This window comes from Mugil cephalus, chromosome 14 (assembly GCF_022458985.1).
Source record: "Mugil cephalus isolate CIBA_MC_2020 chromosome 14, CIBA_Mcephalus_1.1, whole genome shotgun sequence".
In the NCBI taxonomy this organism is placed as follows: domain Eukaryota; kingdom Metazoa; phylum Chordata; class Actinopteri; order Mugiliformes; family Mugilidae; genus Mugil; species Mugil cephalus.
In genome coordinates, this window is record NC_061783.1 from 15,059,395 (window position 1) to 15,079,932 (window position 20,538).

The 20,538-nt window shown below is 44.1% G+C and overlaps 2 protein-coding genes across 6 annotated transcripts in view; one reads left to right on the top strand and one right to left on the bottom strand.

Annotated features, from left to right (window-relative positions):
• The window catches only part of akap9 (A kinase (PRKA) anchor protein 9), a 64,112-nt gene extending 48,568 nt beyond the window's left edge, over positions 1–15,544 (top strand). For 3 of the 5 annotated variants that reach the window (XM_047604544.1, XM_047604546.1, XM_047604547.1), the window contains 28 exons: positions 1,852–2,028; positions 2,529–2,633; positions 3,021–3,173; positions 3,632–3,718; positions 4,083–5,108; positions 5,410–5,544; positions 5,626–5,670; positions 5,784–5,924; positions 6,241–6,285; positions 6,423–7,511; positions 7,780–7,837; positions 8,067–8,188; positions 8,355–8,543; positions 8,776–8,943; positions 9,113–9,218; positions 9,523–9,712; positions 10,131–10,281; positions 10,383–10,727; positions 10,846–11,127; positions 11,227–11,441; positions 12,164–12,269; positions 12,453–12,650; positions 12,763–12,963; positions 13,087–13,319; positions 13,412–13,506; positions 13,590–13,743; positions 14,033–14,163; positions 15,007–15,544. In XM_047604544.1, coding sequence (XP_047460500.1) covers positions 1,852–2,028; positions 2,529–2,633; positions 3,021–3,173; positions 3,632–3,718; positions 4,083–5,108; positions 5,410–5,544; positions 5,626–5,670; positions 5,784–5,924; positions 6,241–6,285; positions 6,423–7,511; positions 7,780–7,837; positions 8,067–8,188; positions 8,355–8,543; positions 8,776–8,943; positions 9,113–9,218; positions 9,523–9,712; positions 10,131–10,281; positions 10,383–10,727; positions 10,846–11,127; positions 11,227–11,441; positions 12,164–12,269; positions 12,453–12,650; positions 12,763–12,963; positions 13,087–13,319; positions 13,412–13,506; positions 13,590–13,743; positions 14,033–14,163; positions 15,007–15,050 — 5,991 coding nt within the window. In that variant the 3' untranslated portion in view covers positions 15,051–15,544. The remainder of the gene's footprint in view (positions 1–1,851; positions 2,029–2,528; positions 2,634–3,020; positions 3,174–3,631; positions 3,719–4,082; positions 5,109–5,409; positions 5,545–5,625; positions 5,671–5,783; positions 5,925–6,240; positions 6,286–6,422; positions 7,512–7,779; positions 7,838–8,066; positions 8,189–8,354; positions 8,544–8,775; positions 8,944–9,112; positions 9,219–9,522; positions 9,713–10,130; positions 10,282–10,382; positions 10,728–10,845; positions 11,128–11,226; positions 11,442–12,163; positions 12,270–12,452; positions 12,651–12,762; positions 12,964–13,086; positions 13,320–13,411; positions 13,507–13,589; positions 13,744–14,032; positions 14,164–15,006) is intronic. The other 2 variants (XM_047604545.1, XM_047604548.1) reach the window with 2 other exon arrangements.
• A 435-nt stretch (positions 15,545–15,979) lies between these two features.
• LOC125020515 (lanosterol 14-alpha demethylase) lies at positions 15,980–19,903 on the bottom strand. The gene is made up of 10 exons (XM_047605896.1): positions 19,597–19,903; positions 19,417–19,515; positions 18,861–19,037; positions 18,651–18,777; positions 18,283–18,457; positions 18,056–18,175; positions 17,753–17,948; positions 17,559–17,654; positions 17,285–17,453; positions 15,980–17,201 (listed from the first exon to the last, which is right to left on the bottom strand). The coding sequence occupies exons 1-10, from the start codon at positions 19,756–19,758 to the stop codon at positions 17,023–17,025; spliced, it is 1,500 nt and encodes a 499-aa protein (XP_047461852.1). The 5' UTR covers positions 19,759–19,903; the 3' UTR covers positions 15,980–17,022.
• Between the last annotated feature and the right edge of the window lie 635 nt (positions 19,904–20,538).

Consider the following 20,538-nt stretch of genomic DNA (forward strand, 5'->3'; position numbering starts at 1 on the left):
CTCCAAGGTATTTGGGATTAGTTCGACCTCAGAAGTATAAAAACTAAGCATCATCTTTGAACAAGAAGTAGTTTTTGCAAAAATAATTAGGTCGTCATATGTGGGGATTATTTCACTGTATATTATAACAAAGTCACCAATATGTAAAAAAAAAAAAAAAAAAGTATAAAACTTAACTTGTCTGTGCAATGACAGAATTACAAATAATGAATTCTCAATGTCCTCAAATGAGCTAATTAGCGAAGTTATAGCTTACGTGTCGTATCAGACTGGAAAAGTTAAGTTTCAACTGTGAAATTTGTTGAGGTTTTGCACATTTCTGCACCTTTGTCACGTGATCGGCTGCAGAATGTTTTGCAGAATTCACTGTTTATCACCAACTAGTGTCTAGTTATGAAGGTATCAGGTTTAAAAGAAGCAGAAGAAGCTGCCACAAACCTAAAACTCATTGTCCCCGTATGAGGACGGGGGGTCTCATTCAGGGCAGGATATGCATGATGCTCATTCTGTTTTCCGTCCTCTATCATCTGTGGCAGCTGATGTTTCTGCTGCTGCTTGTCTTGACCTGATTTGCAAAAATTAGATCAACCAGAAAGTTCCCCTTGCAGCTTTGACTTGTGCTATGTTTGGCTTAAGGTTATAACTCTGCTTTAAACCCACAGGTAACCACCGCTAAGATTAACCACTGCTGCAGACTATCATTTTTAAACACTAAGTACTTTTTCTTCCTCTGCTTCCCTCTTACCCTTAAACTCTCCATCCTGTGATCCGTTATGCCTCTGCCTTCTCTCTCCCGTGGCTATTGCAGGTGGACGGAGTAACCTCTAAGGTATTGCTTCTAGATACATGTAGAGCAAAGTCTTCCCCAGAGAGCCTTTTAGTTCCCCTGTAGCGATTAATGACTTGTCCAGTTCTTTTGTTGCCCTCTTTGTCCACTCTCCAGCTTGACCCACCTCTGTTCTCTGCTGTATGTGTCAGAAACATCTCTCTGCTCCATCCTCTTGTCTCTTAGTCCAACGTTGAAGCATAAAATTCAGCATCAGATCGGTATAGATGATAATTTATGAAAACATCTACGATTAAAATATACATCCACCACCCTGCGTTATTTAATATAATCTGCTGTCTATTACTCAGATATTGTCTTAAATATTTGTTGTATCTGTGCAGAAAAAAACTAGCAGCTTTCTCAGCCAAGTTTTTTTTTTTTTTTCTTAAGCAAGAAATTGGACAGAAAGATGAACCACATGGGGGAATTCTTTATAAAGTAAAGCTTAAACCAATATAAATAGATGATCCAGTGCTCTCGCGGAGAGTCCATCATATGCATCGTATCAAATTAATATTTAATGAAGAGATGGCAGTGAAAGGGTTGCTTCATCTGCTTCACGACAGACCCACTTCGATTTGGTTGGAGGCTCAGATTTCATGACATATGGTCCTTAAATGGTCATTTTGAACATCTACATTTTAGATGTTAAACTACATCGTCAAAGAACCCCTCCTCACCCTCCAAACCTTCCTCCTCATTGATCGGCTGAAGTTCTCCTATATCACAGGTGGATCAGTTACCTGACAGCTGCCCCCCACCCCGACCCCCACCCCTGCTTCGTGGTTTGTGTCTCCCCTCCGTCCCTGCACCTCTTTTCGCTCCCCTCCTTCCCCTCCTTTCTCAGGTGGATCAGCTGACCTCCCAGCTAGCGGTACATGTACCAGCTACGCTGTAGCGAGTGGTGTCTGAGAGCGAATCTCATTAAACGACCCCCCCCCCTCTTCTCTCTCTCTCTCTCTCTCTCTGTCACACTCTGTCTCTCCCCCTCCTGTCGATTCTCTCTCTCTTCTCGCTACCAGGTGGACCAGCTGACCTCCCAACTGAAGGAGAAGGCGGATTGGTGCAGTGAGCTGCTGCTCAGCTCGGAGCAGCTGCATCGTGAGTTGGGAGAGCGCAACGAAGAGATTGACAAGCTGGAGAGCCGCATCCGCGAGCTGGAGCAGGCCCTGCTGGCCAGCGCTGAGTCCCTGGAGAAGGTTAGGAGTGGGGAGGTGGGGGGGGAGAAAGGGGTGAGGGATGTGAAGGATGCGCCGGAGACCGAAGCGGAGAGAGACGGAGAAAAGAAAGGAGTCTGAACAATAGCTGTGGAGCATGGCAGAGGGTGGGTGTGGGAGAGAGCGCGCAGAGGAGGTGACAGCTAGAGGAGGAATGGGAGGAGGCACAGGGAGGAAGAACAATGTGTGGGTGGGTCCACTTCAGCCGCCCCGGCAGTCGGCTCCTGGTGATGACACCGAGCTACAGCTAGCGGCTGTCAAGATTGCCCCCCAGTGTTGGTGGAGAGCTGTGTTGTGTGTGTTTTCTGTGCTGCTGCTCATTTGACAATTAGCAGAGTTGAAGTTGCATGACACAGGAGAGAGTGCAGCTCGAGTCTCTGAAAATCCTTCTGATCTCAGGAGGTTGTTCCTCCAGGTTTTCTCTTCTGCACATGTTGTAAAGGACTGCTGAGCTAAACAGTTTCTTTTCTCATGTGTCGCAGGTTGAACAAAAAAAGCAGCATGCACCCATCAGCGAGACGAGAAACTCCACGCTGGAGGCGCAGTTACAGACGGAAAGAGAGGCTCTGGAGCGCAAAGAGAAAGAGGTAGCGAGCAGTGAAATCTGTTGAAGCAGTCGTTATTGTCAATGTGCAATTTTAGATGTTTGATTGGGAGCAGTTTTCATTTATAAAAGATTTAATAGTTGTTTAGCGTAAATCTAGCTATACAACGATCTCATCAGTTCAAGATGTTCATTTATTTGTTTGTTGTAGTAGTAGTAAAGTTCAAGGACTAGATCAGAACAGAGCAGTCCTGCATGGAAAAATCTTATGATGATAAAGTCTCTTTTTCAAGTTTTGTTCACTTACAGGAATAATAAAAATTTAGTAGCTAAAAAAAAAAGCTGAAAATCTGTATTTTTTTATTTATTCTGTATTTATTATGTATCATCTCCTCTAAAAATTCCTCGGGATGTTTATTTTGCGCCTCAGATCTGTAACCTGGAGGAGCAGCTGGAGCAGTTCAAAGAGGAGCTGGAGAACAAGAGTGAGGAGGTGCAGCAGCTTAACATGCAGCTGGAGATCCAGAGGAAGGAGATCAGCAGCCAGCAGCAGTACCTAGAAACGAGGGACAGCATGCTTCAGGTACATACAGAGCAACCACTCTGGGTCAAAATGGTCTTTTGATTAATTGATTAATTTAAGGTGTCACTTTCTTGTTTGAAACTTTTCTACTAAAGAGGTAATCAGTTAAAGCTGCCATCGGATAATAAAACTGCAGAGCTGAACGGAAAGTTTAACCACTAAGGCTAAACATTCCCAACATGAACGCTGTTTTAATGAATAAATGAATAACACTTTAATTTCAGTTTCATTTTTAATAATTTATAGAACTACCAAAATTTTTCCATTTCGCTAAATTTTTATTTATTAATTTTATTTGCTTTTTTTGGTTTGTTTTGTTCATTTTGCATTAAGATTCACTGCCGAAAACATGTGGTTCCTCAGTGAATTTTCAGTCGTCCACCATGAGGCTGACTGAGCTGATTGACGCCTGACTTGTACATTAAAAGCCATCACATTATAATCTCTGACTTTTGAAGGTGATGGAGAACAAGGACAGGGAAATAGCACTTCTTAATGAACAGATCACTAAGCTCCAACACATGGAAACAGCCTCTGATAACAAGGTAACGCAACATGCGTATACGAAATACAACCAAAGTCTATTTCGAATACGCATGGCTCCGTGGAAGTGTCTGTGTTCTCGTGCTCCCTGTTCACTTTGATTTTCGTTGCCTCCATTTTTTTTTTACAATTATTTCTTGTGGGGTTGTTTGTTTTGTCTCGGTAAGTAAATCCATAATTTTTTTGTTGTGAGGTGATCCTTCGCTTGGGTGGCTTATTAAACCTCTGAGTCTCTGTGAAGCACTTCAAGTTAAATTTTTAATTAATTTGGACCACCTTTTAAGCGCAGCAGTGACTCAGACGTTTAATCACAAACTCAAATCTGATATTTCTATGATTAAATGATGTCTGTGTCTTGTTCTTTAGGAAATTGATGAGAGGGACGAGCTGATAAAAGACCTGGAGTCCCAGGTGGAGTGCCTGCGGAGCGAACAAGATCGCTTGAAGAGGAATAATGAGGAGGAGCTTGACCAGCTGAATGCAGTCATAGACAGGCTTCAACAGGAGCTGGCCAACATTGAGCAAAAGCCGGCAACAGAGGAAGATGAGCCGGATAGCGCTGTAGGTGGACCAAGCAAAAAGGATCATGATGAAATGAAGCAGAGGATGGAGCTGGCCACCGAAGAGGTCGAGACACTGAAAGCAGAGCACAGTAAACTGTTGGAGGCGTACCAGCACTTGAAGGAGAATGCAGAAGCTAAATCAGAAAAGATGGAGAACTCAGCGGGCGACTTTGAAGACGCGCTCAGAGAGAAAACTGCCGGCCTTGTAGTCTTACAGGCCCAGGTGCAAGCTCTAGAGCAGAGTGCGGCATCCAGAGTGCAAGAGCTAGATCTCAGAATCCAGGAGCTCGAGGACTTGGTTGGTGAAAAAGACTCTGAGATAAACCACTTCCGCTCGCAGTTGGACCAAAGTCAAGGCTTTGCAGATGGTCTCCAAAAGAAGGTCTCTAATCTGGAGGAAAAACTGAGGGAAAACATGGCTGCAGCGCTGGTAAGTCAGGCCACTCTGGAGGCCTTCCAGGAGCAGCAGCAGTTAGTGGGTTCGAAACACCAGGACCAGGACCCGCAGACGCACGCCGAGCCACACACGAAGCCAAACCCAGAGCCGCAAGCTTACGAGTTTGGCGATTTCGGTATTCCCCGAATGGATTTCAGCGGAATGGCTCAAGCGAGGCAGGTCCCCACGGGGAAGGTGGTTCACCTGACGCAGAAGCTCCGTGAGCTGGAGGCCGGACTGAGTGGGATGCAGAAGGACCAGGAGCTTCAGAAGCAGCTGCTCTCCAGCTCTGAGGAGGAGGTGCTGGAGTATGAGAGGAGGCTGGCTGTGCTCATGGACCTGCTCAATCAGATGAAGGCCAGGACACAGCAGATGACGTCAGCATCTGTGGAGGTGAGAGTCTATATGTGGAACATTTGGCCACGAAACCAGAAATGGTCCCACACAGATAACTCTTGTTCAGCCACCAGTTGCTGTAAAGATTCATCTATTAACAATATATTCAGGCAAATCCTAAGGCCCAACAAACACATATTTCTTCTGTGCTGAATGATCAAAACCAAATCTGATGAGTGGATTCTGTGCTGTGTAATTTCCTTAATGGTTAACCAGCAAAATGTCGTCAGTGTGATTAAAGCCTCAGACTGTGAGTTGTTCTGATAAGTCTGAATCTTTTTGACCTTTTTTCAATCAGGCCTCCTCTGATGAGCAGACGGCTGTCTCACAGCTTCTTCGGGAGTTGCAGGAGGTCAGAGAGGAGGCCTCGGCCACCAAAGAGCAGCTCGACAGCTACAAGGAGAGCTGCTGCAGACTGGAGGAGGAGCTCCAGGTTTGTGTTGTTGATCACCCTGCCTATGAGAGTTTTTTTGGTGTGAGGTTAAGTCTGACAAACTTGTTCTTTTCTTTCCAGGGAAAAACAGTGGCGATAGAATCACTCCAGGGTCAACTTCAAAAGGTAGGAATTAAATTTAATCCTTTTCAAATTAAATTTGATCCTTCACAGTTTGCTTTCTACAGAAGCATGCGCGCTTACTTATCTAAATCTAATACTTGAACGTGACCATTTAGGTATTATCTGTTGATGCCGAAAAGGAGAAAGTTGCTGAACTTGGGCAGGAACTCATGGAGGCTCAAAATGAGGCAGCAGCTGCTAAAGAAGAACTGAACAGCCACAAGGAAAGTCTGGAGAAACTGCAGGAGCTGCTTCAGGTACAGGGACACTTCAGTTAAATAAAATAAAAAAAAAACATGCAAATTTAAAGTGCATGGGTCTATTAACTGATTAGCTTAGCTTAGCATGAAGGAAACAACAATCCATAAGGTGACCTTCTTACATTGTGATGTGTAAGTAAATATGTGTGCTTCAGAGATGCAGTCAAAGCTTATCTACCTTCTACAAAGTTAATGTTACTGGCTGCTGGTGGTAGCTTCATACTTGACCTGCAGACATAAGATGTTTAATCTATATTTTAGCAAACTATTTTTACTCTTTATAATGAGTTTAATTATATGCAATTTTATTTAGGAGCGGGAAATGACCATCGCTCACCTCAAGGGAGAACTGTTCCAAGTAAGTTTCAGCTAAATTCAAATATGTTTTACGTTATTACGAGTGTAATTAGATCGTTAGATGGCTTCATTTTCTTTCATCTTTCAATATCTGGCTGTGTATACTGAGTTTGACCACTTGCACCAATCGTCCCAAAGGTAAAAGCTGATGAGGACAAGTCCAACATGACAGAGCTTCTCCGGGAGCTTGAGGAGGTCAGGAACGATGCGGCTTCCACCAAAGAAGAAGTCAACGGCTACAGGCAGCGTAACGAGAAACTTCAGGAGGAGCTACAAGTCAGTGAAGTTTTGGTTTCTAAACTCAAAGAGGAGCTCCAGGAGGTGAGACGTAATAAGGACACCACTGAAGAAGACGTCAACAGCTACAAGCAGCAGAATGAAAAACTTCAGGAGGAGCTACAAGTCAGTGAAGTTTTGGTTTCTAAACTCAAAGAGGAGCTCCAGGAAGTCAAAAGTAATACAGACACGACTAAAGGAGACGTCGACCGCTACAAGCAGCAGAATGAGAATCTTCAGAAGGATCTACAAGTCAGTGAAGCTTCAATTTCTAAGCTCAAAGAGGAGCTCCAGGAGGTCAGAAAGAATGTGGATTCCACCAAAGACGAACTGAGCAGCTACAGGCAGCACAATGAGACTCTCAACGAGGAGCTGCACGCCCGCGAACTCTCTATTTCCAAGCTTAAGGAGGAGCTCCAGGAGGTACGAACGGCCTTGATGAAGACAGCGGACTCTGTCCCACCCTCTCCCTCTCCATCTCCCTCTCCATCTCCGTCTCCTCAGCCTCTCTCCTCCACTTCTTCCTCGCAGCCCAAAAGAAAAGGAAGCAAACAGCCAACTGTTAAGGCGGGCAGTGCCAAAGATAAACCATCTCTCTCCAGGAAAAACACAACTTCCAGCCAGTCCTCCGGCAAATCTCACAGCCCTCGGCTCAACAGCAGCTCGGAGCAGCAACAGGCGGCTGTGACGGACTCCTTCACGCAGACCGACCCTCTGCAGGCGTCTGATCTCGGCGCAGAGAGCAAGTCGGCCGCCAAAGACGAGGTGGAGGAGGTGATCGGGGAGTTCCAGGAGAAGATTGTACAGATGCAGGAGCTCCACGCGGCAGAAATCCTGGATATGGAGGCTCGGCACATATCCGAGAGCGAGAATCTTCGCAGGGACACACAGACGCTGGAGGATGAATGTAAAGCTCTCAAAGCTGTCATTGACAAACTGCGCTCTACGGAGGTGAGGCCAGGAAACAGTACAGAAAGTGTTTGATTGTATTTATATCCTGTCAAGTGTTACATATCTGGTTTTTGCACGGTATTAAATTGATGCATTTTTTATTTCTGTTTGAAAACTTAGATATACTTTTAGATTTGACACATTTTTAGGAATATAGTTTTTTTTTCTTGTTTTTTTGATCGCTTTCATTGCATTTCCATTTAGTTTTCATTGTTTCCATTCATAATACAGAGACAATGATTTTAATTTCATTTCATCTTCTCAACAGGCTCCTACAGCAAGACAAGACCGCCATACGTCACATTTCAAAGATGGCTACACTAGTGGTAAGAAACAGGGAAATTTGCTAATACCTAAACCACAATTTAAATGTATTTTTCTAAAATTTGAGTCGGTTATTTTGCTTGAATAAATATTTGACAGAAACAAAAACTTTCACAATATAAGTGGTATAATTTCAAGTGGCTTAATCTGTCCTTCATTTTCCAATGTTGTAGCCTGTTTGTCGTTTTCATAATTTTGCTTCAATGGATTATATTATTTGTTGTCGTGCAGACAGCAGCTCAGACTACAGCCAGAGGACTGGATACGACCTGCCGAGCTTGCAGCAGGAGTTCAGAACGACTCCAGAGGGCGCCAGAAGAGAAACAGATGATCAATTACCTGACAGGATCAAGGTACAGCTTTCATCTATCTATGGATAACAAGCAGTGTTGTGGAAACTGTAACCATATTTCCACAGAGAATATTGCTTGCAGGCCTTATTTACAAAGACATCCCTGGCAGAAATCCAAACGAGTAAAGCTAACCCCAACGCTGTTTCTTTGTGGTGCTGCTTACTAGACGTTGTTGCGTGAGGTGCACCAGGAGGGCATGCAGGTTCTCTCCCTGTCAGAGCTCCCTCTCTCTGAAGGTGAACCAGGAAGCCAGTTCAACGTCCCAGGCTGGGTGAAAGAGAGAGACGCCCTGCTGGCAACTGTAGAGTCTCTTAAGGGCCTCATCACCCAGATGCAGACGCACAGGGAAACACAGGTAGGAGAAACCTCCTCACAAAACACTTCATAGAACTCAGAAGTCAGTATTTCATATGACTGACTCCAGTAAAGTCTGATCAACTTTTAAAATATTACAAACCTTCCTCACAGGTTTTTTACAACGGGTACAACATGTACTTTTATTCTTAGTCTCATTTCTGATAATTAAAAAAAAAACCCTTGTATCAATGTTCCTTTGTGTGTGTGTTTGTGTGTCTGACTTGTTGTAGACGCCGGGAGGTGTGGACTGGCGTGGGCAGCTCCTGGACGCAGTGCGTCTGGTGTTTGTGAGGGAGCGGAGCGTGTTGAAGAATGTCCTCTACAGCCAGCTGGACCTAGTGGACACCAGCGACGCCATCATTCACCTCAATCAGCTGGAGCGCAGACTGGCTGAACAGGTCGACAACCACAGCTCAGTCTCTTTAAACTAAAATTAACACAGAAGTATTTTAAAGTTTTAACATGATGCATGAAACCCTCTATTACTGGACATAAAATGTTTTTCATTGCACATTTCTCGTCTTTTTTGTCCAGTCCTCTGATGTTGTTTTTCTGATCCTGATACAGGACGCCCAGCACAGAGAGGCCATGGGTTCACTCCACACTGCAGAAAGGTCCAGTCTCATGTCTGAGATTCATCAGCTCCGTGGTCAACTAGAGCAACTTCATCAAGGTAAATATTTATTTATTTAACTGCAAGAAACACTATGTTTTATGTTTTTATTTATTTAAGAAGGATATTGTACATTAATCAACTTGATAGTAGATGTGCCAGTGTTAGCCAGCTGTAGTCCTTTTAGTAAGAACCATTATCATATCTGTCCAGCATGTCATACTATAGGTTTAATAAGAAATGATCATTCTGTTCATGAAAAGTCTAGTGAACATATGAAACCTTATTCCAAGATATTGACAATCCAGTGATCAGATGATTTGAGTTGGATGAGATGGTGATTTTGATGTTTTTTTGTAAAACCTAGGTACACAGCCTGCGCTCTCAGTGGCTAGTGAACGTCTCCTGAAGGAGGGAGGAGGAGTTGATGGAGCGGCGGAGGCTGACAGGCTGCTGGTGGAGGAGCTCAAGGCCGAACTGTCCCAGACTAAACTAGAGCTGGAGACGACGCTAAAGGCCCAACACAAACACCTGAAAGAGCTGGACACACTCAGGTTAGACACAGCGTTCACTTCAGCTTAATCAAACAGAAAAGACTAAATATTTATAATGTGCAATTTGTCATATAGCTGATACGAAGCGAGCTCTGTTTAGCTTTGACATTTACAAGTCAATAATTTACTTCCCATTTTGCATCTTATCCTCGTGAGAGCTTGTTGCATGAAGATATCATGTAATATTGCATGTAAATAGTATGGAACAAAAGCTTAAGTTAGTGTATTATTTGTCATGTTTAAGCCTCAAATTTGAATGTGTAAAATAGTATTTTAGCATTAGCATTTTAGCAATTGTTTTCCTACTGTATTTTGAAAGATCAGAAATGATCAGCTTGAGGGAAATCTGATTCATCAGACGTAAATAAAGCGTCAGACTGAAATTAACCTCTTTAAAATTGTCGCGACATGTCAACAGGGCTGAAGTGTCACAGAAAGCTGCTGAGGTGGACACACTGAATGACGAGTTGACAGGGGAGAGGAAGAGAAGCAGAGATCTCCAGTGGGCCATGGAGAAGGAGCAGTGTCGAACTGGGAGGACTGAGGAAAGTAAACGAGAGGAACTTGAGGTAAGGCAGCTGCATTGTGTTATTACTGGTCCATTAACCATCTCAACTTTTAATTTCTTGAAGCTTTTTAGGAACAAGATTTGTTTTTATTTCCCCACCAGGACATGTGTTTGACTCTGGAGGAACAGAAGACCCGCATAGCCCAGCTGACGCAGACCCTGGACCAGGAGCGTCAGGCCTCGTCTCAGCTCTCCCAGCAGACTGAACAGGAGCATCTCGGCCTCAACAGGTGTCTCCAGGAGCTTCAAGTCCAACTGGAAACAGAACGAGCTAAGACCCAGGAGATGAGCACGGCTCTAGGGAGGGAGAGGGAGCTACGGACTGGTGCATCCTCAGTCAGCGGGCCGTCCAATGAGGAGAGGGTTCATGGGGGTGGTACGGGCCTTGAAGAGGAAGAGAGTCGTCTGGAAAGACTGCAGAGGGAGCTGGATGGCAAGCATGCACAGGTGGGACGATTGTGGCTTTTTATATTCTACGAAATCTACTCCAACCTGCCGCTCAAAATACAAAGGTTAAATATGAGGATGAAAAGTAAGTTTTATCTTCATCTAACTTGCTCTTCAGGTGGTTGATCTCCTCAGTCAGTTGGAGGCCCAGAGGCTTGAGGTTGTACGAAAGGAGGAGGAGCTGACGCTGACGACTCAGAGGTCCAGACGAGATCAGGAGGCGCTGATGGAGGCTCGCGCCCAGCTGGAGAAACTGGAAGCGCAACTGTCTGAGGTCCAGGAGCAGCTGGAGAAAGAGCTGGAGAGGAGAAGACGTCTGGAGGAGGACAAGGAGCGACTGAAGGAGAGGCTGAAGCAGTTAGGGGAGGAGAGAGGACCTCCGCAGGCTGACAGCCAGAGTGTGAGTGACACAGGACGACACAATAGTTACTTCAACGTGGCTTTAAGATGCTTTTATCAGATGTCTATAAACCTTCTGTTGCTACTGTCTCAACAACAGGCCACCGACCGCACCAAAGACTGGGTGTTCCAGCAGAAGAGTGGACATGTTGAGGCAGCGGGCTCCGGTCCGTCCCCTCACAACACGGAGACCTCTCCAGTGGGCCACACCAGCGGACTGCACCACGGCCCATGGCGCACTGTTGACAAGATTGTGGGCAAACTCCACCTCATTTCCTCAAAGGTCGGCAGCATGGCCAGCAAGACTCCTGCCAGGTAATCGACATTCTTCTAGTTGCTTTAACCTCCTGAGGACAGAGCTATTGTTTGGTATTTAATTTCTCCAAGGAAGCACAGAACAAGAAGTATTTTTGTTTTTTTTGTTTTTTTTTTCTTGTTCTGTTCTGTTTTTTCTTTGATGTCCTCAAGTGTGGACACAGGGATTATTTTGCTGTATATTACAATAAAGTTACTAGTGTTATAAAACAATTTATTTCAGTTTCTGAACATGACTGAGCAAAAACAGAACGGCAAACAATGAAATCCCAATGTCTTCAAACAAGTACTTTCTAATTAGTGACATTGTAGCTCATTAATGTTGATAGAATTTGTTAAATTTGCACGTCATATCAAACTAGAAAAGCTAAGAAGCATAAATAAACAAGTTTCAACCATAGAATTTTGCATCATGTCCACTTTTGTCCCATGATCAGCTGGAGAATGAATCTACCCGACTAGTGTATTGACCAATTGCTACCCATAGATGGCAGAATAAAGCGTCCACTTATGAGGACAACAGGTTTAAATGAAGCGGAATAAGCTGCAATACACCTAAAACTTAATGTCTCCGTGTGAGAACACATGAGGTTAAACAAAACTCCAAATCAATGAAAATATTCTGAAATTCATTGAGGCTTTATTTGTGTTTATATGCACCACAGTAGGAAGGCCTGTATTGAAAACCACTAGATATTCATTTGTACACATGTTCTGTTCAGGCTGACTGCAGAGGTCGACCGTGATGAGTTGTCCTGGGTCCAGTCCAATGTTGATGAGGTCATCACCATGCTACAGCAATCCCCAGGTCTACCCTCCGTCCCCGAGGTCAGCAGATGTTTCCCTTTGTTTGTGAAGGCTGCATGTTTCGTTGCATTCACGTTAAAAGGAACCAGAATAAAGACTGAATCCTTGTAGCGATGAGCCAGAATCAGCTGTTCCCAGACGACATCTGTTGCGCCGTAAGCTTCGTTCCGACTGTTTGTCAATCTCCCGTCTTGTTTCCCTCAGACTCTGTCCCTGCTGGCAGGAGGCTCCTCCAGCTCCTCCTCCAACACCCTGACGGAGCGGCTGCTGAGGCAGAACGCCGAGCTGACAGGTTTTGTCAGCCGTCTGACCGAGGAGAAGAACGATCTGAGGAACCACACGCTGCGCTTGGAAGAGGAGCTCCGACGCCATCGGCAGGCCGGGCTGGGATTAGGCGACAGCGTGAGTCCATCACAGAAAAACATCTGTTTATTAAAATGCGAGAACTTCCTCATTTTTGTCATATTGCCGTTCTCTTTTAAATTAATGGGTGTTTTATTTTTTCTTCCTGCAGTCCATTAGAAGAGGAGTGTCAAAGATTGACTCAGCAAGTTTGCTGCTTTCTCAAGAGCGGGAAGCTTGGACTCGAGACAAGGTCCGTCTGGAGAAAGCGCTACACCTGGCTCAGTCCCAGGTGGCCCGACTCAGGGGAGAGATCAGGTCCGACAACCTGCGAGAGATAACCGGACCTGAAGCTGACAACGCTGCACTGAAGGTCAGCGATTTTACAGCGTGTCATCCACTTTAAACCAACTAGTCTCAGAGAACTGAGAATCATAATCTGAATGCTTTTTGAATGATCTAAAATTTTTCCTTTCGTCTCCATTGTCACTTCCAGAGGATGTATGGGAAATATCTGAGGTCAGAAAGCTTCCGCAAAGCACTGATCTACCAGAAGAAGTATCTGCTGTTACTGCTGGGTGGTTTCCAGGAGTGTGAGGAAGCCACCCTGTCGCTCTTGTCCAGGATGGGCAGTCGACCGTCGCTTTCCAGCCTGGACTCCTACAACCAGCGCCGCCGGGGGCTGATGCGCTTCCGCTCTGCCGTCCGAGTCTCTATCGCCCTCTCCAGGTCGGCAGCTGGAACAGTTTTATTACCAATAACAAATATTCTAGCTTTTATTGCTATTTTTCCTATAACATTAATTGTATTTGCTCATCCAGAATGCGTTTCCTGGTGAAGCGATGGCACAAGGCGACCGGGATGAGCTCCACAGCCTCCTGCAGTGTCAACAAGAACGGAGCAGGACAAACATTAGGTAACCGAAGCGTAGCTTTTTTTTTACGACTTCTTCATGTTGCCGCCAAGAAATTATGCTCAATATATCTTTGTCTCTTTCAGGTGCGGAGATGAGAGAGTCGCCGTATCTTCACCCAGGCGGTGTGGAGATGTACAGAGACAGAGGAAGTGGAGGAGGAGGAGGAGGAGTCTCCAGCAGCAGGGGGAGAAGTGGACGTGAATCCCCTCGATCGGCCATCTCCTCCACGCCACACAGGTACGACTTCCTGCAGGGGCGCTACAGTTAATATTAATAATAGTAAATAGTAATATGAGCATGTAAATCCTTTCATTTGAAAATCTGTAAATGGTGTTTTTATATAGCGCTTTTCTACCTATTGGTAGAGAAGCATCTACCCATTCGCTTACACACACACATTAACACACCAGTGTAACACCTACGGAGCCACGGCCACTCCCTATGTCAATAAATGTTGTGGTGCATAAAACATCTGAAGTAAATCTTTGATATGGACTTATTTGAAATCGTTATGTTTAACGTGCAGGTTTCACTTGACTGGAGACCACGGAGCTCTCACCTGTTCCCACCTGCAGAGCTACGACCCCGACCGAGCGCTCACCGACTACATCTCCAGACTGGAGGCCCTGCAGAGGAGGCTGGGCAGCGTGACATCAGGTAACACAGGAGGTTCGCTCGCTTTTGCAGGTTACCTCTCTTAGCTCGGTTACCCAGGAGACAGAGTAGGGCTGGGCGGTGTACTGGTTCGTACAGAACACCGGTATTTTTTTTCCGTTGTATGATGAATTGATGGAAAGGTCCAAAACATGAAGCAACAGAATGACAAAAAAATTACAAAAAAAAAGATGGTGTGTCAGTTGTTTGGCGTTTTTTTAGGGTGACCAGACATCCCTGATTTTTGGGGACAGTCCTCGTTTTGGATGACCCCGAAAATGTCCCCAATTTTAGATTTTTATGAATGAGAAAAAAATAAATAGTGCGCGCAGACTACAACTATTATGGTAGCTGGCCACGCTGCTATTGAAATAGCATTAGCAATTTAAATATGTTTAAATATGTCACAATAAATGAAACTGTAATTGTCCCTCTTTGTTTATTTCATCTTGATCTAGAACATCTAGTTCTTTTCTTTCTTTTTTTTTTTTTTTAATCTCCAAGCTGTAAATGTCCCCAAATGTCCCCATGCAAACCTGTTTTACTTCTAGTGTGGGATTATGATGTACATTTTTGGTCATAGCGCCCAGCCCTAAGACAGAAGCACTGTATGTGGACATGTGTATAAGCATGACAAGTTTCTGATCAGCTGTTTCTAGTATATGTGAAATAAAATATAAGATAACGCTTTAATTTATCCCACAGTGGGGAAATTTGCAGTGTTAGCGCAGCATCTGGCTTAAAGGAGAGTTCATGCAAAAGAAGTAAAAGTAACTTATCTCTGCTTAAGCCTCCGCCTCATTCATTTGTCACATTTACTGATCTGATTTCTGTTTCCTCCCCCAGGTGCTTCGTCATACGCTCAATTGCACTTTGGCTTGAGAAGATAGATGCTGACGAGTTACATTTGGCTTGAAGAAACTCAGTTGCCTTTCTCGTGCTGAGCGCTCTGCTGTTTTCTATCATTCTGGCGTGGACCGTATCTTTCCATGTGGACCAAAACACGTTTTTTTATTAGTGTACGACATGTTGTATTCGGGCTTTTTTGTCGCCAGCACTTGAAAAACAGCTATGTTTGTAATTTAAAATCTGCCTCTTTGTTGTGAATGACACTACAATCATGTATATTTGTCTAATGCTAATTTAAGACTTTGTGATTAATTTATATGTTTGTGTTGTATGGGTGGAGCGTTAATGTAGAGGATGTTTGGGTTCACTGTTAAGGAGGCTGCTACTGGATATCCTACACTACACTGTGTTTTGTTTAGGCCAGACAGACTACAGAGGACATTTGTAGAGAACGTATTTTTGTAAAGCGTAGGAGCTTTGAATTTTCTGGGTATTTTGTCAAAAACTGAAATAAAGAGGACTACAATATTTCAAAGGGGTTTTTCATTTTTCTTTGGTTGCACTATATCCTCTCAGCAATTAAGAGTTTTATGCACGAAAAACCTAATTTTTTAAGGTTCGTAAAGGTTGTGCACAAATCATGTTACTGATTTTTCCTCCTCTTTGAATGTTAAGTGTGGACATGTCCCTCACATTATCACTTTCTGTTCTTAATAGGCTGGCGTTTCCTCAGTTTTATGACCAACATAGTTCACCAACAGATCGGGTCCAATACTTGAAAGTAAAAGTACTTATTTGCATTGTCAAAGTATTCCTGTGTGTCTTTATGATATTGTTAATACTGTGACTTCAGTGCATGTAGTGTATCTTGTTTTTCGAGGTTCCAAACATAGGGGTCCGGCACCCAAAAAGGGTCGCCTGATAAATCTGAGGGCCACGAGATGAAAATTGGTAAACAAAAGTAGAAAAATATTGTCAAATATGTGAGAACGTTTTATTGATGATGGTGCTGCTTTATTGATAAGTTAGTCCCATATACAGACAGGTTTCCTATAGTTCAAAATAGTTGGAAACCATTGATTTACAATCTTTTTTTGTGTGTGTAAAACTTTCAACATTAAAATCACGATTACAGAAGCAACGGTAAATGTCACGTAAATACAGTGAAACAAAATATTTATTCTGAAATTTAGTGACATAGAAGTATAAAGTCACACAGAACAGAAATATTTTAAGTAGCTTTGACTTATATTCAACCTCTGAGTGAATGTCTAATCAGTCTAAATGACTTAATGGCTGCCAGTGTGTGGAGCCTTTTAATTTAAGGCTTCTGTAGAAAAAGACAACAACAACAACAAAAAAAACTTTGAAAAAAATACGCGAGAGAGATCATTAACAATCCCGACTCTCAGGCTGTTTATAGGTGGGACAATGGTAACATCCCATAATTATTCCTCTAAAAATCATACAGCTAATTACATTCACTTCTTACATTTTATTTGATTTTAATGCAGATTCAGTCATGTCATGTTTCTTTGCAAGAAACAATCAAAACCATCTCACGGTTTAACTCACATGGTCTTTCTCAACAGGTGCTAAGTAACAAGTTTTCTGAGCACTTTAAGGATTTTTCATTTAAAATCTACAGCGGAAGATCCCGTGAAACCTCAGATTTCAGAAGGCTGCAAATGGACCTGGTGGTGAGATGGTTTTGCCAACTTGAACGTCTCAAGGGTCAAGAAATAGTTTTTAGGCTCTGGAAAGTTTTCTGGGACAGTCCCTAAGGCATCGATTGTTTCCTGTATAACTCAACATTAAAGTTTCAGAAAAAAAGCTGGACTCCAGACACGACAAAGGCAGCGTAAAAGCACAGGTTGGACATTTAGAGCAAAGTGCAGTCATCAAACTTTTCCTTAATTCAAGTCCTTTGAAGTTAGAGCTTTGTTTCAAACACTCGGGATGTGTCCTCGTGTCTTTTTGTTTTTCACGCCTCCGCTGCCGGCCTCAGGCCTCTCACTGCTTCCTCTTCTTGTACCTGATGACGGGGTTGTGAGGCGTGTGAATCATCGTGGTGTAGTTGATCGTGGGGAAGTATCCGTCCACCAGGTCGAACTCGTACATGCGCAGCATCGTGGACCAGATCGTTTTGATCTGGACGTAGGCAAAGTTCTCCCCGATGCAGCGATGGCGGCCTGAAGGTGGGAAAAGACAGATTGATTTGACTGAATGCAGTTTGAGTGGCTGGTCGGTTCAGAGGTGAAGAGGCATTTCTTACCGGCTCCAAACGGCACGTAAGCGAACTTCTCCCCTGCAGCAGGGTTATCGTTGAGGTAGCGGTCGGGGTTGAACTTCATCCTCTCCACCCAGGTGTCGCGCAGGCGGTGGTTGACGGTCGGGGAGACGCAGACCTGGTGGCCCTCGGGGATGGTGTATCCTGCTGCAGTCTGAGAAAGCAAAAAAAGCAAAAAAAAAAAAAAGTGCAGTGTGATTCTTTGAATAATAAAGGTTGAGCAACTTCAGGAGCAGGACCGGAGGAAATGAGTCTGTACCTGAGGAGAACGAGCCATTCTCATCATGGTCATGATGGGCGGGCGGAGACGAAGGGTTTCCTTTAAACAGCGCTCCAACAAACTGAGATCCTTCAGCTGAGGATGACGACAGGACAGTGGAGGGGAAGGTTTTACTGATTTCTCTCTTCTTTTTTTGACCATTCATTTTTGTGTGTAAATCTTGTGATTCTGACCTGATCGAAGTCGAGTGGAGGTAGTTCCTCTCCGCACACAGCCCTCTGTTCGGCGTAGCAGCGGTCCTGCAGGGCTTTGTCTTTGGCCAGGAAGAAACCCAACCAGGCGCTGGTGGTGGAGGAGGTGTGCTGACCCGCCAGGAGGAGACCAATCAGCATCCCGGCAACCTCGTCGTCGGTCAGAGGCCGCCCGTCTCTAAAGATTCATGAGTTTCATGGTTCAGAAGGTTAAAAGGACATCACATACTTTAAACAGTCAATATGCTGCACATATTAATGCAGAATCAACTGATGTCATCTTACTTGTAGGTGGCGTCGATGAGGGTCTGCAGGATGTCGTCGGCCTTCTCTCCAGAGCTCCTGCGTTTCTCAATCACCTTGTAGAAGATGTTCTTGATCTCGCGGTGAGCTTTGTCCCTTTTCCTAAAAATAAACCATTTTATAGTTTTTTTTTATATACTTTTATAGATTTTGTTTCTGCATTGGCTGTGTGCAGATGCATGCCCCTCTGACTCCTCCTGCAGACACACCTGAAGCTGGGCAGTGGCAGCCAGCCGGGAAGGAGCCAGGCGGCGTGGCTGAATCCTCCGTCCAGGTCGGCATAGAGCTGGGCCACTCGCTCATTCAGCATGCTGCGGATCTCCTTCCCGTGGAGGCAGCTGCTGGCGGTCAGGATGATGAGCTCAGACAGAGCCTCAAACAGGTCTGACACACGGAAAAGTTCATCGAGTAAATAAACTGCCAACACCCACACACATCCTCACGCACCTAAAATCCTCTAAACGTTGGTTCTTACAGATACTTTGCCTTACTTTGCATTTGACCTAGTGTTACTGCTACTTTATTAAATTGGAAGAGGTGCTCACTTATTTTTATTATATTCTGTAAAAGGTCATACTTCTCTCTCCACTGTCTCCCCATCTCTGAAAATACTCGATGGTCTCCGCCTCGATAATCTTCACATGCTCCTTGAAACGGGCAATGTTCAGTCCAGTCTTCAACATCTTCTTCTGTTCCAGAAAGACCTGCAACCAAAGAAAAACTTCAGTCTACTTTAATCCCCGTCTGATTCCCTCTGCGGGTGCATTTACTGGCCCGACAGACTCACGGGGTTCGGGACATCGTAAGCCACTCCTTTGCCAAACACTGGTGTGGTCAGCTTGGAGTAGACGTCCTCTGCGTTCAGGTCCTCGTTCTTGCTGTTGAACATCAACGTGGCCGCTTCGCTGCCCAGCAGGTAGGTGAACGTTTTCCCCACCATGGTGAAGCTGAACACGGGGCCGTACTGCAGGAAAACACCAGAGATGCAGGAGTTCAAACAGTGCTATTCTTGTATTCTTGTTCCTAATGAAAATCTCAACTCCAAACTAGTCAAGTTTGTTTTTGAAAATGAAAACTTTTAGCGTGACCTGATTAAAATGCATAATTATATTCTGGGCACTGCTTTGTTTTAAGAGCTCAGACCAACTGAGGTTATAATTATATACTTATATCAGCACCTTTGCATGCACATTGTGTGTGACAGGAAACTTTTTTTGCACATTTCTCGCAATCAAACCTAAAAACCTGCAATTATTAACCTTAATTTGAAAGACAGTTAAGGAAAAACAACAAATATTTATACTTCAGAACCAGGATTTAGTAATATTTGTCCATTTACTTACTTTTTCGTAAGCATTTTCAAGAAATTCAATGGGGCTCTTCCCAAATGAAACTGCATGGCCAAGGAAAGGGATGCTGGAGGGAATATAAGGGGGGTATTTCTGTTGCAAAGATGGAACAAGATGACAGCATTAGTAGTTGCAATATCTCAATAAGACGCTTAATATTTGTTCTCAACTTACCAGATCGCTGTCTTTAGACTGTCTGAGCAGTAGCTTGGAGATATATCCCAGGGTGAGGGTTAAGACGGAGGCTGCCAGCACGAAGGAGGTCGGGTTGTCGTTCATTTTCCCGACAGTGTCCCCCAGCAGCTTAGTGCTCATTTGATAAAAGTGCGCCGACATTTTAGCAGTCCGACCACCTCGCCCGGTAAAAGCTGAAAGGAGCCGTAATTGTTCAGCTTAACACTAGCCCAGTGTGTCTGACGTTCACCGTGTAAGGGGACCGGTCATATCTCCCCGTCCCCAACATCTCTACCTGTCAACAACGGTCCTGCCCCCGCCTGACCGACGCTCGCTTGTGATTGGCTGCTGAGTGCGTGTCAGTCAAATAACCGCCGCTGTGATTGGTTGCCTCTACCTGAACCCATGTCTTGCTATATGATGTCATCCCAGCGGCAGATACAGTCAAGGGGCAGATCCAACATGGCCGACTGTCCGAGTTAATGATTTTTTTTAGCCTTTTAATTATCAAATTATTTTTTGTAAGTATTACTGTCCTCAGAACTCACGTGGTGACATATTGAACGTATTTCCTCTTGGCCACAGAGGTAACGAAATATTTCTGAGTACCACAAAATTAAAGTTTATTAGACCAAATTAGCTAATTTGTTGCTAATCAATTACATGCTCGTTATGTCATAAATTAGCTGTGGATATATTTGAATTGTTTCCAAAACGATGCGTATTTCATTAATTTCCTAATGCAACTCATAACATTAAATCTGTTCTATATTATGTGCTGTACAAAAAGTCTAATGTTGTTGTATTTCATTGCAACAAAGTCAGCACTATAATATCTCTCAAGCTTCCTGGTTACTACTTGAATGAATATTACCTTAAATATTTTTAAGGTGCTTATTATTATTTTTATATCCTTGATTATAACTCTGTTTACCTGAACAG